Source organism: Caretta caretta, chromosome 8, assembly GCF_965140235.1.
Source record: "Caretta caretta isolate rCarCar2 chromosome 8, rCarCar1.hap1, whole genome shotgun sequence".
Classification (NCBI taxonomy): domain Eukaryota; kingdom Metazoa; phylum Chordata; order Testudines; family Cheloniidae; genus Caretta; species Caretta caretta.
Window position 1 is genome coordinate 67,484,423 of NC_134213.1, and position 21,953 is coordinate 67,506,375.

Consider the following 21,953-nt stretch of genomic DNA (forward strand, 5'->3'; position numbering starts at 1 on the left):
AATCTGGACAGCCGGATGCTTTTAAATGGACCCTGACATCTTTTTATTTACTTATTATCATTATTGAGGTTTTCTTAATTATTTTCTCTAGAGTCTGGACCTTTTCTATACCTTGAGCAAGAAATTTGGACCTTGACAAAAAATAAACTACCCCGATATATGTTTTAATACAGCTAAATGTAAATTATACATCTAGGAACAAAGAATGTAGGCCATATTTATACAGTGAGAGACTCTACCCCAGGAAGCAGTGATTCTGAAAATGATTTGGGTGTGATGGTGGATAATCCTGTAACCGTGACCTCTCAGTGCAGCACTGTTACTAAAAGAGCTAATTTGATCCTTTGATGCATAAACAGGGGACTCTCCAGTTGGAGAAGTGTGTTTATATTAGCCCTGTTTTGGCACTGCTGCAATGACTGCTGGAATACTGTGTCCAGTTTTGGTGTCCACACTTCAAGAAGGATGTTGGAAAAATTGGAGACCGTTCAGAGAAGAGTGACGAGAAAGATTAAAGGATTGGAAAATTTCCCTTATAGTGATAGATCCAAGGAGCTCAATCTGTGTAGCTTAACAATGAGAAGGTTAAGGGTTGAATTGGTTACAGTCTATAAGTACTACATTGGAAAGAAATATTTAATAATGAGCTCTTCAATCTAACAGAGAAAGATGTAACACGATCCAGTGCCTGAAAGTTGAAGCTAGACTAATTTAAGTGGCTTATGTTTCAGGAGATGGCATTCTCACCTTTGAAAAAGATCCCAATTCAGATGCAGCCAGTATTGGTGCAATAAGGCCAGAATGCTACCATGAGTTCTGTTTTTTAAAATGAAGTATTGAACTGTATATCCAATAACAAACTTAAGAAAAATGAGGTTTAAAAAAAAAAAAAAAACAGATTGCATCAGAAGCATGGAACGTTTGTCACTCTGATATTCATAGACATGTTCCTTTTAATGGCACCATTTTTGGAACATTGATTCAAGCCTGGAGAGTTTCTCCATTTCAATGTCTTAAATATTACTTCATCACATCCATCACATTTTTGTTTTGGATTACAAAGATAACCTTAAGATACAAACCTTATACAAGGCCAATGTTATATATACACAGAAAAGGATGAGTTTCCTTAGTGATGAAATCAACTAATGCCCCAAGAGGAAAGTAGGAGGAGGTAGGGATGGAGTTGATGGGGAAAAATGATTCTTTTCCATTAAACTGTATGTGTTGTGCTTTTTTTGAAGTAAGCAGTAGCCTAAAGAGAAATATTTTTCTTGAACTAAAAAAATATAGTGAGGAGCTGAGAGAAATTTCTCATTTCATTACTTGTTCAAATATAGTAGCTGGTGAATGTGCTTTTACTTCCTTCCCCGACTGCTCCTAGTTAAGTTCCTAACATTGATATATTATCTTTATTATTATTTATTATATTTATTTAATTATTTTATGCACATTGGAATGTCTTAGATTGCCATGTCATTGACCAAAAACCTGTATTCAATTTTTGGCAGGATTACCAAAAATGCAAGTCGTTAGAAACTACAATGGGGTACCACAGCCAGCACCACATGATGGCCCACCGTTACACATCCAGACTGGGGACACTATTGAACTCATCAAAGGAGATGCACATAGCAGGTTTTGGCAGGTATGGGACTAGCAATGGCTACAATTCTATTGCTTGAGAGAGAAAACTGTTATTGACTCATTTTTATGTTCATCATCCTGTTTTTATGTTCATCATCATCAACAACAACAACAAAATCTTTAGTTTTTGTGCATTTTACCCAAAATACATGTCTAATGTAAGAATTTCACCTTTCGGATGCCAGCAGTGCTTACACACTGCTTTTTATATCTAAGGGATTGATCTTACAACTCTATGCATTTAAGTGAGTAAGTTTGCAAGATGGGGCCCTTGGTGTGACCCATTTACTTAAATGATTTAAGATGAAGAAAGTGCATGGCACATAAGCAGCAAGCGTACCCTGTGTGCTTTGAATTCCCAAGTCCTCTCAGACAATAGAACTAAGGAGCATGCTAACCAGATAAAATATTTGACTTGGATGAGAAGAACGGATAAAATAGTTATCAGAGATTGAGACAGAATTCTTTTAATTTGTTCGGGGGCAGCCTAAGTCAAATAATGACTGTTTTGTGTTTATAGGAAAACTATACTATATTGATTGGATAAAAGAGTTGCTTCCATGGAAACTCAATATCACATGATTCTAGTTGCTAATTCTGTTAGAGATTGTTTTCTTTATTGAACATTCATACCAAATAGAGATTCAAACTGTGTCAGCTTTCACATTTTGCTCTAAAGACAGGCATAAGAATTTTAATTTTTTCTAATTATATTTTCTTGTTTGTTTTTAATTTGTCACAATGGAGGGAGGTGTGTGTGTGTGTGCACAAAATGGACAATTTGCAAATTAATAACATTTGGGAAAAGCTGATGGTAAAGAAAAAGGTATATCTGCAAGGGAATCTGAAAGGTGTCTGGTATAGCTGTTCCTGTGTTTTGTTATTGAGACTGTTCTTTGAGAATGCAATAACCTAATTAATAATATGTTGAGAACTGTGTGCCATCCCCATTAGCATCTTTGGGTGACTTTTTTCTCGGTTATGTTGTCACAGACGTACTCTGATGTCTTGATCACTTTGTAATGCATATTAAGAAGTCACCGCAAAACATAAGGTTTTCTTAAAATCTTGATGTTTACTCAGGGGACATTTTGGAATAGTTTATTTCTGACCTGAAAGACCACTGTGGATACGATAGACTCATAAACTGACCAGAAGCTCAGATGTTAGTAATAAATAAATGTTTGTATGCACAGTTATGTGCAATTTTTCTGTGCTTTACAGAAAAAAACCTAGAAAAAAACAAAAAACAAAAACTCTGGTTTCCTCTTCTCTAATAACTTAAACCCAACCAAATACATTTTGATAAATGTTAAGAAAATCTTCCCAAGTGACATATTTGTATGCTTGGTCTCAGTCCTTTGCAAACTTTTATCATCATGTTCTGTGGCTCAATCAAGACTGTATACATCCTGGGTTCCTTCTCTTTACTCCCTCTCACAAGCAGGATAAACATGAATTGTCCTAGAGGATGGCAAAATTCTGGATTGTTTATAGGTCATCGTTTGGCCTGTCTCAGTGAGTAAGAAGGAGGGACCCAGCACCTGTACTCTCTCACCTGAACCATCGAAAGCAAATTCCCATATAACCAGGGAATATAAATTGCCTTAATATGAAACCTTGAAAATGAGGGATGTGGGCGTGAGGGAGATTGATGCCACAGTGGTTAGTCCACTACCTCCAGCTGAAGATCGGGGTTCAGTCACAAATGAAAATGAGTGAGGTGGTCTCATGGTAGTATCCAGACACACCAGTTAGCATGACTGGCTTTCTTTGCTCAAGGTCTAGGAGTGGAATAGCCACAGTGCTTACCTGTGTGTGGCTTGAACTGGTACTACTGATGCTTCACTTTTACACATAGTAAAGTTACTCACAGAGTTAATTAAATAAGAAAGGGAGGGGGAAAGAGAGAAAATTTGGTGTTTTAAATGGAAATTTCAGACTCTTATCTGGAACACTGCCTGTTGGTGCAACTGTAATCGTGCAAAGTCTGATTTTTATTATTGATGTGTTTTTTTTCCTCTTCTTTTGAGTTTGTTCAGAGCAAAGTACTTATTTAACCTGAGGGTAAGCTTTCAGGGGTTACAGGATGTATCATATAAGGTGTGATGTAATGCTGGTTTTACAGGTTTCCATTGCAATTATACACTGTCCTCAGGGCAATCATGTTTTCCATGTATGCCAAAAGCATACAATGTGCACTGTACTAGTTTCTTCCACTGTGAAAAACAACACTTCTTTAATACAGACTTAAACCTGTAGCAATTCTTTGCTTTAACCAAAGCTAATGCCACTATTGTTGATGGTCCCTCTACATTTTCAATGTAACTGTGCTGTGAACATTTGTTCTTGGATGAAAAATTAAATCTTTACCTTTTGGGGGGAAATTTTCTATGTTTCAGTAGTAGATAGAACTCACCGGAGACTAAAGTACTGCAAGAAGAATGGAGAATAGGTAGAGACTTGCTGGCTTGAAATCTATAGTAACAAAACAGTCTACATCAAATCTATAGTAACAAAATATCAAGCATAACAACATTGTTCGCCTGGAAAAAATCTTCCAGTATCGGGGAATTATATATGAAAATACTTATACTATACTTAACAGGGGGAAATCTGCATGTGGGAGTCTCCAGGGACTAGTTACCTATTTACTATGATTGGCTTTTCAGTAAGTTTCCCCGTAAACGACCTGCCTTTGGAAGAAAGTAACTGGGGATCCTATGCACGGTCTCATTAAATGTTTCTATTTTGTCTTGAAATTGAATTGAAATAAATTTTGTAGAGAACCTGAGCCCAAAGTTGGTCTGCAAACTGCTTTTGTCCTAGTATGAGTTTGGTTGCAATCTGTTTGATATATATTCCTAGGGCTGATTCAAGATATATCTGAGGACATCTGTTGTGGTGTCAATGAGGGGATGTGTCAGTGATTTTTCCCAAGCTCTGGCCCCATTTGTTGCCAGAAGTTATGAGACTCTGTAAATTCCTGTAAGTTATAGTAATAGTGTAGTCCTCTTTGGTGCTTGCTGAAGAGTGGATGGGTAAACATTTTAAGGTGCAACTTTGCAGGATGTTCATAAGTGTGGAACAAATCATGTTAGTCTTTTTTGAAAATGCATTAGGTTGGCAGAGCTGTTAGGCTGAGATTTTCAAATCTATCTAGGCGATCTGGACAGCTAAATCCCATTAAAATTATCCAAATCCTGTAGGCAGTTATGAAAATCTCAGTCTTAATGTTTAAAAAGAAGCTTAATTTTCATTCAGTTGAAATCTGTACTATATGAAATTTATTATCCTTTTTATATGTTGCTTATATATCACATATTGCATGTTACATGTTCTACACCATGTTACCTCTGAAGGCCATTTGGAAACATCAGCACAGAATGTGGGGATGACCTCATAGGTGGGATGGATGAATACTACATGAACAATGTATAGTACATGAATATATACCATCTGTCCTGTACTCTGCATTAGCTCTTAGTACACCTCTAGATGAAATTCCAGGTACTAATCAGTGTTATCTGCATATCTCTGAATGGAACTGGATCAGATTGTCTCAGTATTTATTTGTTACCATATGCTTTTTTGTAGCATTCAAGATGAACATTTTTGCTCTTTGTGCAAAATCAAACTCCAGGGAGTGGAAGGAGCCTTGGTTCCTCCTCCTGTTGGAGTGCCATTTAGGTGACTTTTAAGACATGGTGCAGATGTGTTCAGTTTGGTTCTTTCCTTAATTTGGTCCCATCACCAGAGGGGGGAAAGGGGAGAGAGAGAAAGATAGGATGTGATTTTTGCTGAATGTGAACAGCATTTGTTCATTTTAATTTTGGTAACGTGTCTACTTATAACTGTGCCAGGCATGATACAAATAAACTAGATCTGAACATAGTCCAAAATTTTATGAACAATTTTTTTGTAAAAACAAAACCTGCCCTTTTCACAAAAAATGATTTTTTTATATTTTCATTTTTTTACTAACCTGAAAAAAATAAAAAGTAACTTTTTCTTTCAGCTCATCATTTTTCCATTTCTTACTCACTCACCCCCCCAACCTTTTCAGTGGGAAAATGAGAAGGGGGGGCAAGAGGGAATGAGAAACTAGAAAAATAATGACTACAGTTTTCAGTTTCATTTAAATGTGAAAAAAACAAAAAAGGGGAAAATGAAGAGAAAAAAGCTGTGGTGGGAATGTAGAAAAGCAGAAGGCGAAGGAAACCCATACACTAAATAGGCCTTTTCAATAAAAATGTTGAAAATTATTCCTCTTCTAAATTTGCAGAATTGAAAATTGCTTGGAAATGTTCAGATTACAAGAAATGTTTTCCATTTTTTGACCAGCTTTAGTTATAAAACCTGGTTTCTTTTCACTGTTGTTGCCTAAATCTGTGGCAAGATTAGTAATTTCTCAATCAAAGGATTGAGATAAAAATAAGATGGAAACTGGATACTGTACAACCTAGGGTTAACTTTTCAGCTGCTCTGCATGAGTCCATTGAAGTTAATGGGAGTTGCATATCTAAACCTCAGGTAGCACTCTGGAAATTTAGGGTGACTGTGCAAAATGGTTCCAGGAAACCTCCCCATTAAAACAGATTCAAGAATAATGAATCATCCTCTAGTCTCACTGACAAGTGTCATTTAAAGTAGCAGTCTGAAGGAGTTCATTGCTACTTTATATGCTGCAAGCACTCTGTAATATAATTTCTTTAGCAAGTCAGCCCAGACATTTACTAGTGCATTTGGGATGGCCTTTAAGGCTTTTGTTAGAAGGAAATTGACTACTTACTCATCACATGAGAAACAGTTAACAAGGAAGAGACGTGCAGTTGAAAGAAATTGTTAGCAAATTTGAGGTGCAGTGGTGCGACAAATCCACTGCTAGTTGCGATGGATAGTGCATATGCGCTCAGTACAGAAATCCACAGTCATATACCTGACAGCATGCATCACAGGTTTTTATACAAGGGGCCTTGAGGGATTTAGCAGGCTATCTAAAAGTAAACAATCATCTTGTATTTTAAACATAATTAGGAATGAACATAAAATTATTCATATCAATCCTATAATTAGCAAAGAATTTTAAAAACAAAAAGCTCCTTTCAGCCTACTGTAACTTTTGTACGCTACATTTTTGAGGATTTTAAAACTCCCACAATTATATGAAACAGGCAAAGCTTTTTATTTACAAGTGCAGATATTCCTAGAGGCAGTGCAGTGCTATGATCACGTTAATTTCCTGACAGGTAAGACAGCTACCTTGTGTTGGCTAACTTTGTTGATAGCTGATTTGAAAAAGTAATCAGAGTGATAGCCTCCTCACATGCATGGATGACCTAGTGGGAAGATGACTGCTTCTCCACAGCCCATGAAATACCATGCAGCTGCACTAAGGTGGCCACTGGTGCATCCCCAGACTACAGGAGATCCCTGCTCCCACCTGCATGGGCCTGCCCCTGCCTGTGCCACTTGTCACGGGATGCTGCTCCCATGTCAGCTGGTGTCCTCCTGCATTCACATAGATTTCTATAGTTCACTAAGCCATTGATCATCTCCCCCCCGCCCCAGGCCAGGAAAATGATCGCTCTGTGTTGCTGGAGAGAGAACTTCCATGGTGCAGTGCTCCATACTGCAAAGGGAACATGGAGTACTTCTCTAGGCAACCTAGGGTTGCCAGGCGTCCGGTTTTCGACCGGAACACCCAGTCGAAAAGGGATCCTGGCTCCAGTCAGTGCTGCTGACTGGGCCGTTAAAAGTCCAGTTGGCAGTGCAGCGGGGCTAAGGCAAGCTTCCTGTCTGCCCTGGGTCTGCAAGGCTCCTGGAAATGGCCAGCATTTCCCTCCAGCTCCTAGGTGGCGGTGAAGCCCCATGGGGGTTCTGCCTGCTGCACCCGCCTCGAGCGCTGGTTCTGCGGCCAGAAGGCGGTGCCTGCGGACAAGGGCAGCATGTAGAGCTGGTTGGCACGCCTCCTCCTAGGAGCCGGAGGGAAATACCTGCTGCTTCCGAGAGCCACCTGAGGTAAGCGCCACCCGGAGCCCGCACCTGGAACCCTCTCCTGCACCACAAACCCCTGCCCCAGCCCTGAGCCCCCTTCTGCACCCAAACTCTCTCCCAGAGCCTGCACCCGCCCCCCAACTCCAAACAGCTCAGTCCCAGCCCAGTGGGATGCATCCCCAGCCCCACCCCAGATCCCACACCCCCAGCTGGAGCCCTTACCCTCCCATACCCCCCAATTCCCTGCCCAAGCCCAGAAGCCCCCCCCACTCTGAAACACCCATTCCTGGCCCCAGCCCAGAGCTCATACTCCCAGCCAGAGACCTCACCCCCTCCCGTACCCCAGCCCGGTGAAAAAGAGCAAGTGAGTGAGGGTAGGGGAGAGCAAGCATTGGAAGGAGGGGGGATGAAGTAAGTGTGGGGTTGGGGCCTCAGAGAAGGTCAGGGTAGGGTGGGGTGGGGTAGAGAGCTGGGCAAGGGTGTTCAGTTTTCTGCATTCGGAAAGTTGGCAACCCTAGGGCACCCCCTTCACTCATCTCACTTACAGCAAAGCTACCATTGTGCCTTCTGAATTTTGAGCCAGATGTCAATTAGCCAGTGATGCAGAATTTTCCCCAAAGTGTTTAAATGAGTTTTAGAAGTACTATAGGAAATAGCAATATTAGAGCTTTGTACTTATCTAACATCTTCCAAGGAAGGATTTGATAGAGCTTAGCAAATGCTAATGACTCTCTTTGAGTTAAATATGTGTTATCTCCATTTTACAGATAAGGAAACTGAGGCACAGAGAAGTTAAATATTGTCTTCAGAGTCATGAAACAGTTCAGAACTTTTGACTTCCAATGTTATGCTTTCACTATTAGGCAGTGCCACCAGTACCTGAAGTCACATCATGTGCCGCCTTGTTAGAAGTATGGTGTTTGGCATTAAAGATTCAGTATTTTCTAACAGCTGCCACACAGTTTTGAGAAGTGGATGGCTCTTACTAGTGACCTCACAGGGCTGCTCTGGCACTTGTGGATGCATCCCACAGCAATTTGAATTTGGTGGGAAGACTTCTTGTATACTAATTCACATGCAAGGATGTCCACTGACAATGGGATCTCTTGTTACATTTCATAAGAATGTATGAGTGTCATAGGTGTGCACAGCACATTTCATTCGGGTGTGCATCCAGGGAATTTTTTTTTTTAAAGCGAACATTTATTGAATACTCAATCATAAAGGACATTATTTTTATTCATCAAACAAATTAAAGAAACTAAAACTTAACTAAACTTATTTTTTTAAAATTAACAACTAAACTTTACTTAAAAAAATACAAACTTAAAAAATGAGACACAAAATACCAATTTTTTCCTGTAGTGATAACCAGGCGTATACAAAGATACAGTCAATTTTTATGATCTTTAACCAGTTAATGCACTAACCCAAATTGACCAAAGCAGATTAAGGTTTCTTCATCTTTCTGTCCTAGAGAATGAGATGTCACTCACCAGGTGTTAGGGACTTAAATTCCTCGATCACATCATTGTAATTAACTGATGAAGCAAATTCTTGTTCAATGTACAAAATCATGAGTAAGTCGAGGTGCTGTTGGGACATTGTACTTCTTAGTTTGTTTTTTACATGTGCTAGTTTTGAAAAGACTCTTTCACATGAACAGCTTGTAACAGATAAGACTGCAAAGCATTGCATAGATTTATAAAAGGCCTGGAACGTGGAAGACTGATCCAATTCCTTTAGCCAGTCAAGCCACTCTCTGGTGGTGTTCGTAGTGCTACCTTTAGGAACAGATCCGTCATAACCCCGAAGCAATCCGACTTCAGCTTCCAACTCATCCAAGGACACTTTAAATTTGTTGGCAATGATTCTCATATCGTCCCTGCCAATGTCTAAGCTCAGCAGTTTTCCCATTGCAGTCACAATTTTACAAGTCTCCTGTTCAAATTGCTGGTCAATGCCGGTAATCATTGAGTCTAGGAGTAGGTAAAATGAAGTTATTCTCTCCTGCGTCTCTTTTGTATCAAAGCAATGCTGGGACTCAAACGTGTCATCAAAACGAGTGAACGTTTTTCTCTTCTTAACTGGGGGAATCGATATATCATTCTCTACACACATTTTCACACTGTCATTGAAAATAGATTGAAAATATTCTGGGCCACTTCTCATCGCAGCCAAAGAGTTACACAAGCTTTTCACCCCTGTCATTGCAGTAAGTAAGTTGAGAGCTGGAGTTGGAAAAGCCTTACTCACTTTTACCACCATCTGGAGAATAGGGTGCATCATGTGAAGGACAAAGATGAACCTGAATAAATTTAGTTCATGGATAAGTCCCCTGGCTTTTATTTTAGCATCAGCAAGGCGAGTTGTTTCGATAATCTCTTGTAAAGCTTGTAAAATGATGGAGTAGTTTTGTTTTACAGCAGCCACTGCTTCTGCTCTGTATGCCCATTTTGTGTTTGATAGTGACTTCAAAGTCTTCCACTGGGATCCTACTACTTGTGAAATTTTTTCCATTACTGCATGTCGCACAGGACTCCCCTCCATAAAGGCCTAAAGAGTCTGAATAACACCAAAATAATCAGACAGTTTCTGTCTATTTGGAATAGGTGACAATTGCTGTGATCATTACCTGGGTGTGATAAATTGCATAGCAATCTTCCCAGGAAGATAATGTTCCCTTTGAATATGCTTAGGGCACTTCAACTCAAGAAAACTTCCAATTTTTCAAGAATACTCATTAATTCGGCTCCTTTTTACATCCAGCTCCACCCTTGTTTTCAATTTATGAATGATGGTTTATGATGGTGCATTAATTTCAATGGGAGTTAGGCACCCAGGCACTTTCAAAAATCCCACTAGGCACCTATCTGCATCTTAAATTGCCTAAATATTTTTAACAATCTGGACTTCAGTGCCTAAATATGCATTTAAGAGCCTAACTTTAGGCACCCATGTTTAAGAATGCTGGGCCTAGTCTAATTTAGAGCACTAGCAACTCTGCATTTATCTGCCTGTGGACAATCTTACCATGCATCAGAAGTGCCTCTGTGTGCTTTAGGTTAATATGCTTTGAAGTGTGCTAAGCTAACCATCTTAGCTTGCTGCTCACTAACTTCCCTTGTAGAAAGAAACGGAGTACTTGTGGCACCTTAGAGACTAACAAATTTATTTGAGCATAAGCTTTCGTGAGCTACAGCAGTTAGTCTCTAAGGTGCCACAAGTACTCCGTTTCTTTTTGCGAATACAGACTAACACGGCTGCTACTCTGAAACCTTCCCTTGTAGACAGGCCCTAATACAATCACACTGTGCAGCTCAAGAGTTACTTCGCAGCATGGTTGCTCACACTTCAGAGTAGTTAACTCGAATTAGCTCTGCAATGAAGATTTAACCACATGAGTCAGTGACAGAATTGGGAATAAAACCCAGATCTCCTGAGTCCAATCCTCTCACCTATCTACCAGACCACTCAGATTTAACCATTTGTAATTATTACTTAGTTACAGAAGTCAAGAAATTATTACTTTACAAAATTTGAGTAAGACTGGCATTGAATTTTAGAACTTTTACTGTATGTTTATTTAAATGAATCCCTGTGCATACAGGATTGCTTCCAATCTACACAGTCATTTGCTCATAATGGGAACTTTTTGTCTATTTCTAGGGTAGAAATCTAGTCACAGGGGAGCTTGGCTACTTTCCAAGTGATGTCGTAAAGCCTTGCCCATGCGTAAGTACAAATGTTTAATTGTGTTTGTCAGTATAATAGTTTCCTGAGGAACATTCATAGGAAAAGTTGCCTGGTTCGTACCAGGGTTTCATTAATCCTGCCTTGTGGGAAGCATTATTTTAGTTTCCTTGTGTTTGTATGCTACATTCAATGTTTAAAAATATAACATTCTAATGCGTTTGGTTATTGGATTTAAACTATAAATGTTAAGGAAACATGCTCAAGAGACAGATTTTAACTTTTGGGAGTTTAATAAATTAAATTGTCTAAAGAGTTTTCAGATAAATACAATCAGACTCCAGAACAAATATATTGTGCAGTAAAGCTGTTAGTTTTTTTACAATGAGATGAAAATGCTGTGGTTTTAATCTGTTTCCCAGTCACTCTGGGTTACAGAGAGAGATTACACCATAAATAGTGAGTTTTAAAAAAAACCCTGTAAAAGTAAAAATAGAATAAAGAACAAACGAATAAATAAACCCTCCAACCGGATCTTTCAACATACTTCTGCGTCCCTATATGCTTTGACCTGCCTGTGTTTTGTGTTAAGAAGACAAATACTCTCAAAATACTAAGAACTGCAGCAGGATAATAAGAAAAATTAATTTACAGTACGTACTCATAATTTTGTATGAGCATGTTAATAAATTGTGCACTCCTTCATTGTGTCTTTCCATAATACTTTGGATCATGTTACTCCAGATTTAATATAGCATTGAAATCATTGAAATCAGTGGAGTTACATTGGTATTAAACCAAAATAATACAGTGGTTAACAAGGCTTCCTTGTTTTGCTGTAAACGTGCTTTAACTTGGTTCACAACTAAATTCAACTCTATTAATAAATCTACTTTGATTACAACATTCAAGATGTCATCATGGTGGTATTGTTATTAGGTAGAGTCACCTTTTAATGGATACAACTGTTTTGACACATTATGATAGGCCTTTAAGGTTTAGATCAAACCTTAGCTCCAAAATAAATCTCTACATTAGTAATACATCATAATATTGTTTAACAGCAGATCAACATATCTTTTACCATTTATAGTTAGGGCTGTTGATTAATCGCAGTTCACTCCCACAATTAACTAAAAAAAATAACTGTGATTAAAAAAATTAATCGTGATTAATCGCGCTGTTAAACAATAGAATACCAATTGATTAAATATTTTTGGATGTTTTTCTACATTTTCACATATATTGATTTGTATTACAACACAGAATACAAAGTGCACAGTGCTCACTTTATATTATTATTTTTGATTACAAATATTTGCACTGTAAAAATGATAAACAAAAGAAACCGTATTTTTCAATTCACCTCATACAAGTACTGTAGTGCAATCTATTTATTGTAAAAGTGTAACTTACACATGTAGATTTTTTTTTGTTACATAACTGCACTCAAAAACAAAACAATGTAAAACTTTAGAGCCTACAAGTCCACTCAGTCCTCCTGTTCAGCCAATTGCTAAGATAAACAAGTTTGTTTACATTTACGGGAGATACTGCTGACTGCTTCTTATTTACAATGTCACCTGAAAGTGAGAAGCGTCATTCACATGGCACTTTTGTAGCGGGTGTTGCAAGGTATTTACATGCCAGATATGCTAAACATTCATATGCCCCTTCAGCCACCATTCCAGAGGACATGCTTCCATGCTGCTGATGCTTGTTAAAAAAATAATGCATTAATTAAATTTGTGACTGAACACCTTGGGGGAGAATTGTATATCTCCTGTTCTGTTTTACCTGAATTCTGCCATATATTTAATGTTACAGCAGTCTCAGATGATGACCCAGCACGTGTTCATTTTAAAAACATTTTCACAGCAGATTTGACAAAATGCACAGAAGGTACCAATGTGGGATTTCTAAAGATAGATACAGCACTCATCCCAGAGTTTAAGACTCTGAAGTGCCTTCCAAAATCTGAGAGGGAGAAGGTGTGGAGCATGCTTTCAGATGTCTTAAAAGAGCAACACTCTGATGCGGAAACGACAGAACCCGAACCACCAAAAAAGGAAACGAACCTTCTGCTGGTGGCATCTGACTCAGATGATGGAAAATGAACATGCGTCGGTCCACACTGCTTTGGATTGTTATTGAGCAGAACCCATGTCAGGGTTCCTTCCCCACTCAGAACTCTGGGGTACAGATGTGGGGAGCCGCATGCAAGACCCCCTAAGCTTATTTTTACTAGCTTAGGTTAAAAACTTTCCCAAGGCACAAATTCCACCTTGTCCTTGAACAGTATGCTGCTGCCACCAAGTGATTTAGACAAAGAATCAGGGAAAGGACTGCTTGGAGTTCCTGTTCTCCCAAAATATCCCCCAAAGCCCTTATACCCCCTTTCCTGGGGAGGCTTGAGAATAATATCCTAACCAATTGGTTACAAAGTGAACACAGACCCAAATCTCTGGATCTTTGGATGCTGAAAAAAAAATCAATCAGTTCTTAAAAGAAGAATTTTATTTAAAAAAGAAAAGAAAAGGTAAAAATCCCCTCTGTAAAATCAGGTTGGAAGATAACTTTATAGGGTAACAAAAGATGCACAAAACACAGAGGAACCCCCTCTAGCCTTAGTTTCAAAGTTACAACAAAACAGGGATAAACCTCCCTCCAGCAAAGGGAAAATTCACAAGTTGAGAAAACAAAGATAAACTAATACGCCTTGTCTGGCTGTACTTACAATTTCTGTAATATGAGAGACTGGTTCAGAATGGTTCGGAGGACATGGATTAGTGTCCGGTCCCTCTTAGTCCCAAGAGCGAACGAACACAGAAACAAAGAACCCAAAACAAAGCCTCTCCCTCACCCCAGATTTGAAAGTATGTTTTGTCCCCATTGGTTCCTTTGGTCAGGTTATTTGAGCTTCTTAACCCTTTACAGGTAAGGAGGAATTTTAGGATACACTTATGGTTACGACTACCCGTCATCAGCATGGACGCATGTTCCCTGGTATGGTGGTTGAAGCATGAAGAGGCATATGAATCTTTAGCACATCTGGCATGTAAATATCTTGCGACGCCGGCTACAACAGTGCCATGCGAACGCCTGTTCTCACTTTCAGGTGACATTGTAGACAAGACATAGGCAGCAGCCTCGCCTGCAAATTGTAACCAAACTTGTTTGAGCAATTGGCTGAAGTAGCACTGAGTGGACTTGTAGGTTCTAAAGTTTTACATTGTTTTATTTTTGAATGCAGTTATTTTTTGTACATAATTCTACATTTGTAAGTTCAACTTCCATTATAAAGAGATTGCGCTGCAGTACTTGTATTAGGTGAATTGAAATATATTATTTCTTTTGTTTTTTACAGTGCAAATATTTGTAATAAAAAAATAAAACGAGCACTGTACACTTTGTATTCTGTGTTGTAATTGAAATCAATATATTTGAAAATGTAGAACACACCCAAAAATATTTAAATAATATTCCATGATTGTTTAACAGTGCGATTAATCGCGCGATTCATTTTTTTAATCGCTTGACAGCCCTAATTATCATCTCACAATCCTATTCACAAAGATACTTATCATTCCATTGTTACTTTAAATTTAAGGCTATGTCTACACTATGCAGCTCTTAGCGACAAGCTGTGTCACTACAGCTGTGCTGCTAAAAGGCGCGCAGTGTAGCCACTAAAAGAAAAGGAGGACTTGTGGCACCTTAGAGACTAACAAATGCCACAAGTCCTCCTTTTCTTTTTGCGGATACAGACTAACACGGCTGCTACTCTGAAAAGCGTAGCCACTGTTTATCAGGTTTTGTCGTTCAGATGCCAGTGTAGACATAGCCTTAGTTCTGTTAAACAGAGTGACAAAGCAGATGCCCGTTAAAGAGAATATACTGCTCATAAAAATGTTATGTAATAAAGCTTAACGTTTTTTGTAACCCAATTACCATATTTTATTAAGCATTAGTGTCACACAGTCACGCTGGATGTTGTTGGGCAGAGTCAGCACATGCCTTTAGCAATTTTCAGTCACTGGAGCTGCCCTGTGGATCTGGAAACACCACTCTAGGGCAGCACTTAAGATAAATACAGGGGTCTACTGTAAATACTGTAAAAAGAAAAGGAGTACTTGTGGCACCTTAGAGACCATATTTATTTATTGGGAAAAATCAGCTCATTTTGAAAGAGTACTACTGTAGTTTAAAGTGGGAAACTCACATAGTTAAGGAAAAACTCTTCTGTTAAAGCTACCAAGGCAACATGAAGATTACTTAGTGTCTAGTGACATAGCTTTCTGCTAAATTTAGAAATATACTATTAAGCGGAGGATTGAATGAAAATAGCATGATTTTACAGTATGAATAAATATTATTCATGACATGTTAGCAACCAGAGGCATAAACTGATGAAAAAGATGAATTGATTCTCCACCACTGCTAAACTGGAAGGGCAAAATATAAACATCTTATTCTGACAAATGATGCAGTTTAAAGATACCAAAACATCTATCAGATTTTTAACGTATTATAACTTGTACTATTATTATTAAGTGTAACCATCTTTACAACTGGCCAATATAAAAATGCCCAGAATCAGCATAAAATACATATATCAAAAGGCTTTAGGAATGAATATTGCATGAAAAACTGCTGAGTTCGAGAATATGAAATTCCAGTCCCTTCTAAGCTATACCTATAAATGCTTTATTCTTCTTGCAATATGCAGTATTTGTCTGCAGACATTTTTATATCATAAAAACAAAAAGGAGTCCGGTGGCATCTTAAAGACTAACAGATTTATTTGGGCATAAGCTTTCGTGGGTAAAATACCACTTCTTCAGATGCATGGAGTGAAAATTACAGATGTCTTTTGTTCAGTTTTCTCATTGCGGTTGCTTTGATTTGGATGTATAATACAGTGCAAGCCAACAGCTTCTAGTACAATGTTTGATTGTTTTCTTTTTTCTCTGCAATGGGCAATCTTTATTTTACAACTCAACACACTCAGGGTTGAAAAGGATTAATGATTGCTGATGTTCTAGCTGTCTGCAACCAAAATGACCTGCTCTGATAGATGAGCCAAACCAATTTAGAATTTCAGATTCCATCCAATATAGGACTGTAAGCCAATATACAGGGAGGGTAGTGGTCTTCCTAATTGCCACTACTGTCCTGCCACTGGTATACTCACATCAAGTAATTTGAACTACTTTCCAAACTTTATTCTAACAATACAAAACATTCAAAATGTAAAATTCTGTAGGCTAACATAATTACAGAAGTATCTTACATATAAAGACTGGCTTTATATACAGTGGGTTTTTATCCTTACATTTTTTGAGTGGAGCAGCTTCACTAATGATAGGAAAGTAGGAGTGCTAGCTGTCAGCATTTTTAATGTTTAGACCGTCTCTCAGCCAGGTGGGAATGATGCCTGAGCTCTATCAACAAGCCGTTGGTAGCAACGGCCTAGCTGGTTTCGTTCTGATATAATGCTGCTTTATTTTCCTAATACTTGTCAGATGTTCGTGTAGGGATATGAGAGAATGTGTCACCAACTAAATCCCAGCCCAGGTCTGTTGTATCTAAGCTTTGATGCTACGGTGTTACAAATGGACAGTATACTTTTTGAATTTGTTTAGGCTGTCATGGCTTTGGAATCCATTATAGATTCACAGCCACTCTCCTCCTTGTTCTCTTACAACATATACTGACATTTGGCTAGCAATAATTCCATTCCTGATCTCTTTGCATTTTACAGAAGCCTTCCATTGTTCTGGTTAACTCTTTCCCTCTCTCCCCCAATCTCTCTGTCTAGTCTGATTGCTTCCTGGTTGGGAGATTTATTATCATGCAAATAAATAGGTCACACTATTCTTAGAGCAGAACTCTTTAACATATTGACAACAAATTCACACTAGTGGCTCCTTTGTGCTTTGGGGAAAATACACTTTTTGGTGATGATGTAAGAGAGATTGTCAGCATTAAAATCATAGATTCAGATGCATTCAAATAAGAGTACTAGGCTGGTTATCTGTCCAAAATACCTTTTGCAAAAACACTTAGGAGGAAAAATTGCAATCACACAATATGCGAAGGGCAGTAAGCCGGGCTCTGTGAACTCTGCAAAGGTCAGCTTAGAACCTGAACCTTACAGTTTGGATCACAAGGGTTGGAAGCAAATCAACACTATGCAGGTTAGTAAGTTCAAGCTAGCCAAACTTGTGCCCTCCAAGAGGGTCTCAGGGATTTTAGTAACTGTTGGTGGGGAGCATGGAAGTCAGCTGTGGAAATATTCATTCAATTCCCATATTATATATGCATATATATACTATCCTTTTTTGTATGTTTAATTTTAGTTTATTTTAAACTATTTGAAAATTAAATAAAGCAGTTGTCCTTTCAAAATGTGTTCCTATTTAAATCCAAGTATAAGAGTAAAACTTGTTTCATTCAAATGTATTAATAAATTCATACAATACCTCAGAAATGTATGGATTATTCAGTTAACATCTCAAGAGATTATATAACATACCACCTAAGCTTTTACTTCAACTAAGAATAGTGCCTTTTCAAGGCAATCTAATTCAAAAAGCACTTAGTGAATTTAGTGTGCATCATTGTACATTCAGTTGCACACTTTAATGATGCATTGCAACAATATACCCTATTAGATGAACATTTTATGGATGAAATGAGAGTGGAAGTACTGCCAAAATCCATTTCAGATAGATTAAAATATATATGGGATTTGTAGCACTTATCTGTCGAAAATTAAAAAAAACTCTCCCAACAACAACAATAAAATACATAAGCTTAATATTCTGTCCTGTTTTCAGACCTATACAGGGTATTCACACTTTATTAATTTATTCTGAATAAAGTAGACTAATAGATGAAGAAATGTAATCAATATGATTCTTATCTCCCCAGTGTGATGTAGGATATTTGGTCATTAGATCAGTGCTACCTAATTTGCGAGTCAATTCGAAAAATATTCTTTAAATAATTATATTCTATGATGTCTTTTTATACCCTAGGTGCCTAAACCAGTAGACTACTCTTGCCAACCATGGTGAGTCCTGGACTAGTCCTATAAAAATCATGTTGAAATAGACAGGCATAGAGAGAGAACTGTGTTTATCACAATCTAATTTAAATTGCTTTAACCTTTCTTGGCTTCTGAAGAAGGTATTGTGTAGCAGTTTTGGAAAACAGAACTGAATATGCACTGCCTAAAAGCATTTCTCATATAATAATGTGCTTAATGATTTTGACATTTTGTTTACAAGTCTATATATATACACAGTCTGTATCCCAGAGGTCTCTAAAGTGGTATAACAAAAAGTCAGTACAACATGAATCATGCAAGAAGATCCTACATTTTAAGTGGCTAAACAAAATGAAGAAAGTGACATTTTGTTTTGTGAATAATTCTGCTGAAATTTTGTTTGACAGAAAAGCAATCTATTAAGTGATGTAAATGGATAATGTATCGACTCCACAACCACTGTCAAAGTGAATCATAGTGTAGTGTGAACCCTCTGCTCTGGAGTGAGTTTGACTTAAAAAGATTATAAATGCACAGTGACTGATTCTGTTTTCACACTGGTTTTACAAATTTATTCCTGATTTCTACTGGGTTGCAGTAAGTGAGATCAGAATCAGATCCACTGACCCAAACAAACACTGAGCTTTCATAGCCAGTGAATAAAATCCCAAAGGGGAAAAGTTGCTGTTTTTAATTTGATTCAAGCTTCAATTCTGCTCCTTATAGTTTTGACAGAAGAGAGGACAAAAATAGCATTGTGTTCACAATACTAAAGTTGAGGTTCTTTGTGCCTTTTCAGGATCAAACTTAATTTTCTAAGCATTTGTAACTTGAACGTGGGAAATTGCCTTAGGCTGAAACTTGCCTTAAAAAGTCTCAGCGTGGGAGCTCATATTTTGTGATAATTTGAAGAAAATCCTCTCTGATACTTTCTTTAAAAACTAAAAGCCGCCCCAAAGTAGAAGTTTGAAGTTTTTTGTGATATTTAAAGTTTTGTTTAATGATGGATTAAGTAGTGTAACTATATATACAACTGGATTAAGAAACTTACTGTATTATAGTTATATGAATGGATTTATAGCTAACGTAAAATGTATTCATTTTAAAAAATTGTGCACAGTACTGGTTCCTAATATTGACTGAAATTATTCTGGTTTTAAAAAGTAAAAATAAGCAATTATTTCATTTTAATAAATGCACATTTTTTCCACAGTTAAAAATTTAGGCCCCAATTCTGCAAGCAGATCTCTGCAGGCAGACCCTTCTGGAATCTTTTGTCTCAGTCGTTTCAGACCTGGCCATAGTTTAGGGCTGAAGTAGATTTTGAATCTAATCTGTTAGGGTTTAGTCTGCACATTTAAATTTTAACCTTTAGAGTAAAATAAATAAATATGAATCAAATGAAATTATTTTTGTTTGTTTAAGAACAGAATTAGTGCATCAGCTGCCTGATTCTCCAGTCTGTTATACCAACTTGACCTGAAGTCAGTGAAGTTTCACTAGTACGAGACTGGTATAATATAGTGTTGTATCAGGCCCAAGCTTTTAAGTTTGTGATACAAAATATTTCAAATAAGTAAATTCCACCACCTGATCCAGGCCACCCTTTAATTACATTTTCAGTATAGGCCCCAGTTCAGCAAAGTACTTCAGTATGTGCTTAAGTGCTTTCGAAGTCAGTGGGGTGTTTAAGGTTTTGTCTACAGTACACTACCACTTTTGACGGTAAAACACACCCCTGACCGACATTGCTGGTGCCAACATAGCTAATGCCGCTCATTGGGGGTGGTTTAATTATGCCAGCAGGAGAGCTCTCTCCTGCTGGCAAAGAGCGGCTACATGGGAGACCTTAAAGTGGCACACCTGCAGTGGTACAGCTGTGCTGCTGTAAGGTCCATAGTGTAGACCTAGCCTAAAAGTTAACACATGCATAAGTGCTTTCCTAAACAGGGATGAACTTAATCTTGTGCTTCAGTGCTTTTCTGAATAGAAGCCATAGTCCTTTGTGCCCAAAAGTGGGAGAGTGTACTGCACATTTTACTATTAATTATAAATTTCTGTGCTTTTTATTATTTTCCAGCACAACCTTGAAATCCGGTTCATGTACCAGGAGCTTTTGATGTATCTTTCATTCACCATCTCATGTAAAATATTGGAACATTAAACTGCATGTTGGAAAGACCTACTGCACAGTTTCAAAGATGAGCATGGCTAGTATTTATTTGCTTTTCTTACAGGTATGCAGGAGCAATGGAGAGGCTGCAAGCTGAAAGTGAACTTATTAACAGGGTAAATAGAACTTACCTGGTGCGACACAGGACCAAAGAGTCAGGAGAATACGCAATTAGCATTAAGTAAGTGGGACAAGCACTTTAACAGAAATAGACTTCCTGTTTTCTTTATTGCATAGGCAGATGTTTGTAATCAATAATACAGAAAATCATGAATCTCATTGCATCTTAAATAATCATATAATATCCTGTCACTTAGTACATAAAAATATCAGTTGCTAGAAAAGTATTTCAGGCATATAGGACAAAAAGTGTAAATCCGCATAGCTCCACTGAAGTTAATGGAAAGATACCAGTTTACAGTGGCCTGTCGGATACTAACGGGCAATTGTTTACTTCTGATTCAGCTCCTGTTGATGTTAAGGTGAGTCTGTTCAAGTCTTTAGCTTCTCGGACATTGCAGTAAAGAGTGTGTTAGCAAATACATTTCAGTAGAGTGTGTTCTATCAGCATAAATTACTAAAGAGAGTCTTGTTTGTTTCCACATCGATCCTCAGTATGAACTTGAAAGCAAGCAATAGATGGGACCCCCTAATTAGAAGTAACTTTTTTTTCTGAATACAGGCTACATCTTCATTCATACACTAATAAATATATTTGGTTAATTAGATGTCAACTGTGTATTGGCCTGGATATACATTTTGTCTTAAGAATTTATTCATGTAGTGTTTTGGGGTATACCCTCAGGTAATTATTGATTGCCACTGTTTAAAAACACATTTATATTCATAAGTTATTAATTGCCCACAGGTATAATAACGAAGTGAAACACATCAAGATTTTAACAAGAGATGGCTTTTTTCACATTGCAGAAAATAAAAAATTTAAAAGTTTAATGGTAAGTATTGATTAGGTTTCTTCAGTGTGCAATTCCCATGTAACTATTGCTGTTAAAGTAAATGCTGGTTCTCTAGATTTGCAGAAATGTGGTATGCAGAAGTACTTTCAGGTTAGAATCATGTCCATCATTGCTTTATATATTTGTGATGTTCAGTCTTAGATGTCAATGAAGATGGTGTATGCTTAAAAATATTTATATGTAAAGTTAGAGCCAGCTTGGGGCCCCTGCAGTGACGTGCTTGAGAGAGGAAGAAACCTGTACCTGGTCAGCAACTAGTGAAGTCTCTGCATTCTCCTGAGAGCAGAGATTACTCCCTGGTAGTATTCCTCTTCATGCTAACCACCCCAAAAAGGATAGGACATAGGCTGGACAATGACCCCCGCACATCTAAGAAGCCTTAGCTGTCAGGGGACATTGTCCAGCCTGTTTC

The 21,953-nt window shown here is 37.8% G+C and overlaps 1 protein-coding gene across 3 annotated transcripts in view; it reads left to right on the forward strand.

Annotated features, from left to right (window-relative positions):
- VAV3 (vav guanine nucleotide exchange factor 3) overlaps nucleotides 1-21,953 on the forward strand; it is a 264,162-nt gene that overhangs the window by 223,132 nt on the left and 19,077 nt on the right. For all 3 annotated transcript variants that reach the window (XM_048861085.2, XM_048861086.2, XM_048861087.2), the window contains 5 exons: nucleotides 1,512-1,648; nucleotides 11,314-11,379; nucleotides 18,381-18,415; nucleotides 20,629-20,745; nucleotides 21,433-21,520. In XM_048861085.2, coding sequence (XP_048717042.2) covers nucleotides 1,512-1,648; nucleotides 11,314-11,379; nucleotides 18,381-18,415; nucleotides 20,629-20,745; nucleotides 21,433-21,520 — 443 coding nt within the window. The remainder of the gene's footprint in view (nucleotides 1-1,511; nucleotides 1,649-11,313; nucleotides 11,380-18,380; nucleotides 18,416-20,628; nucleotides 20,746-21,432; nucleotides 21,521-21,953) is intronic.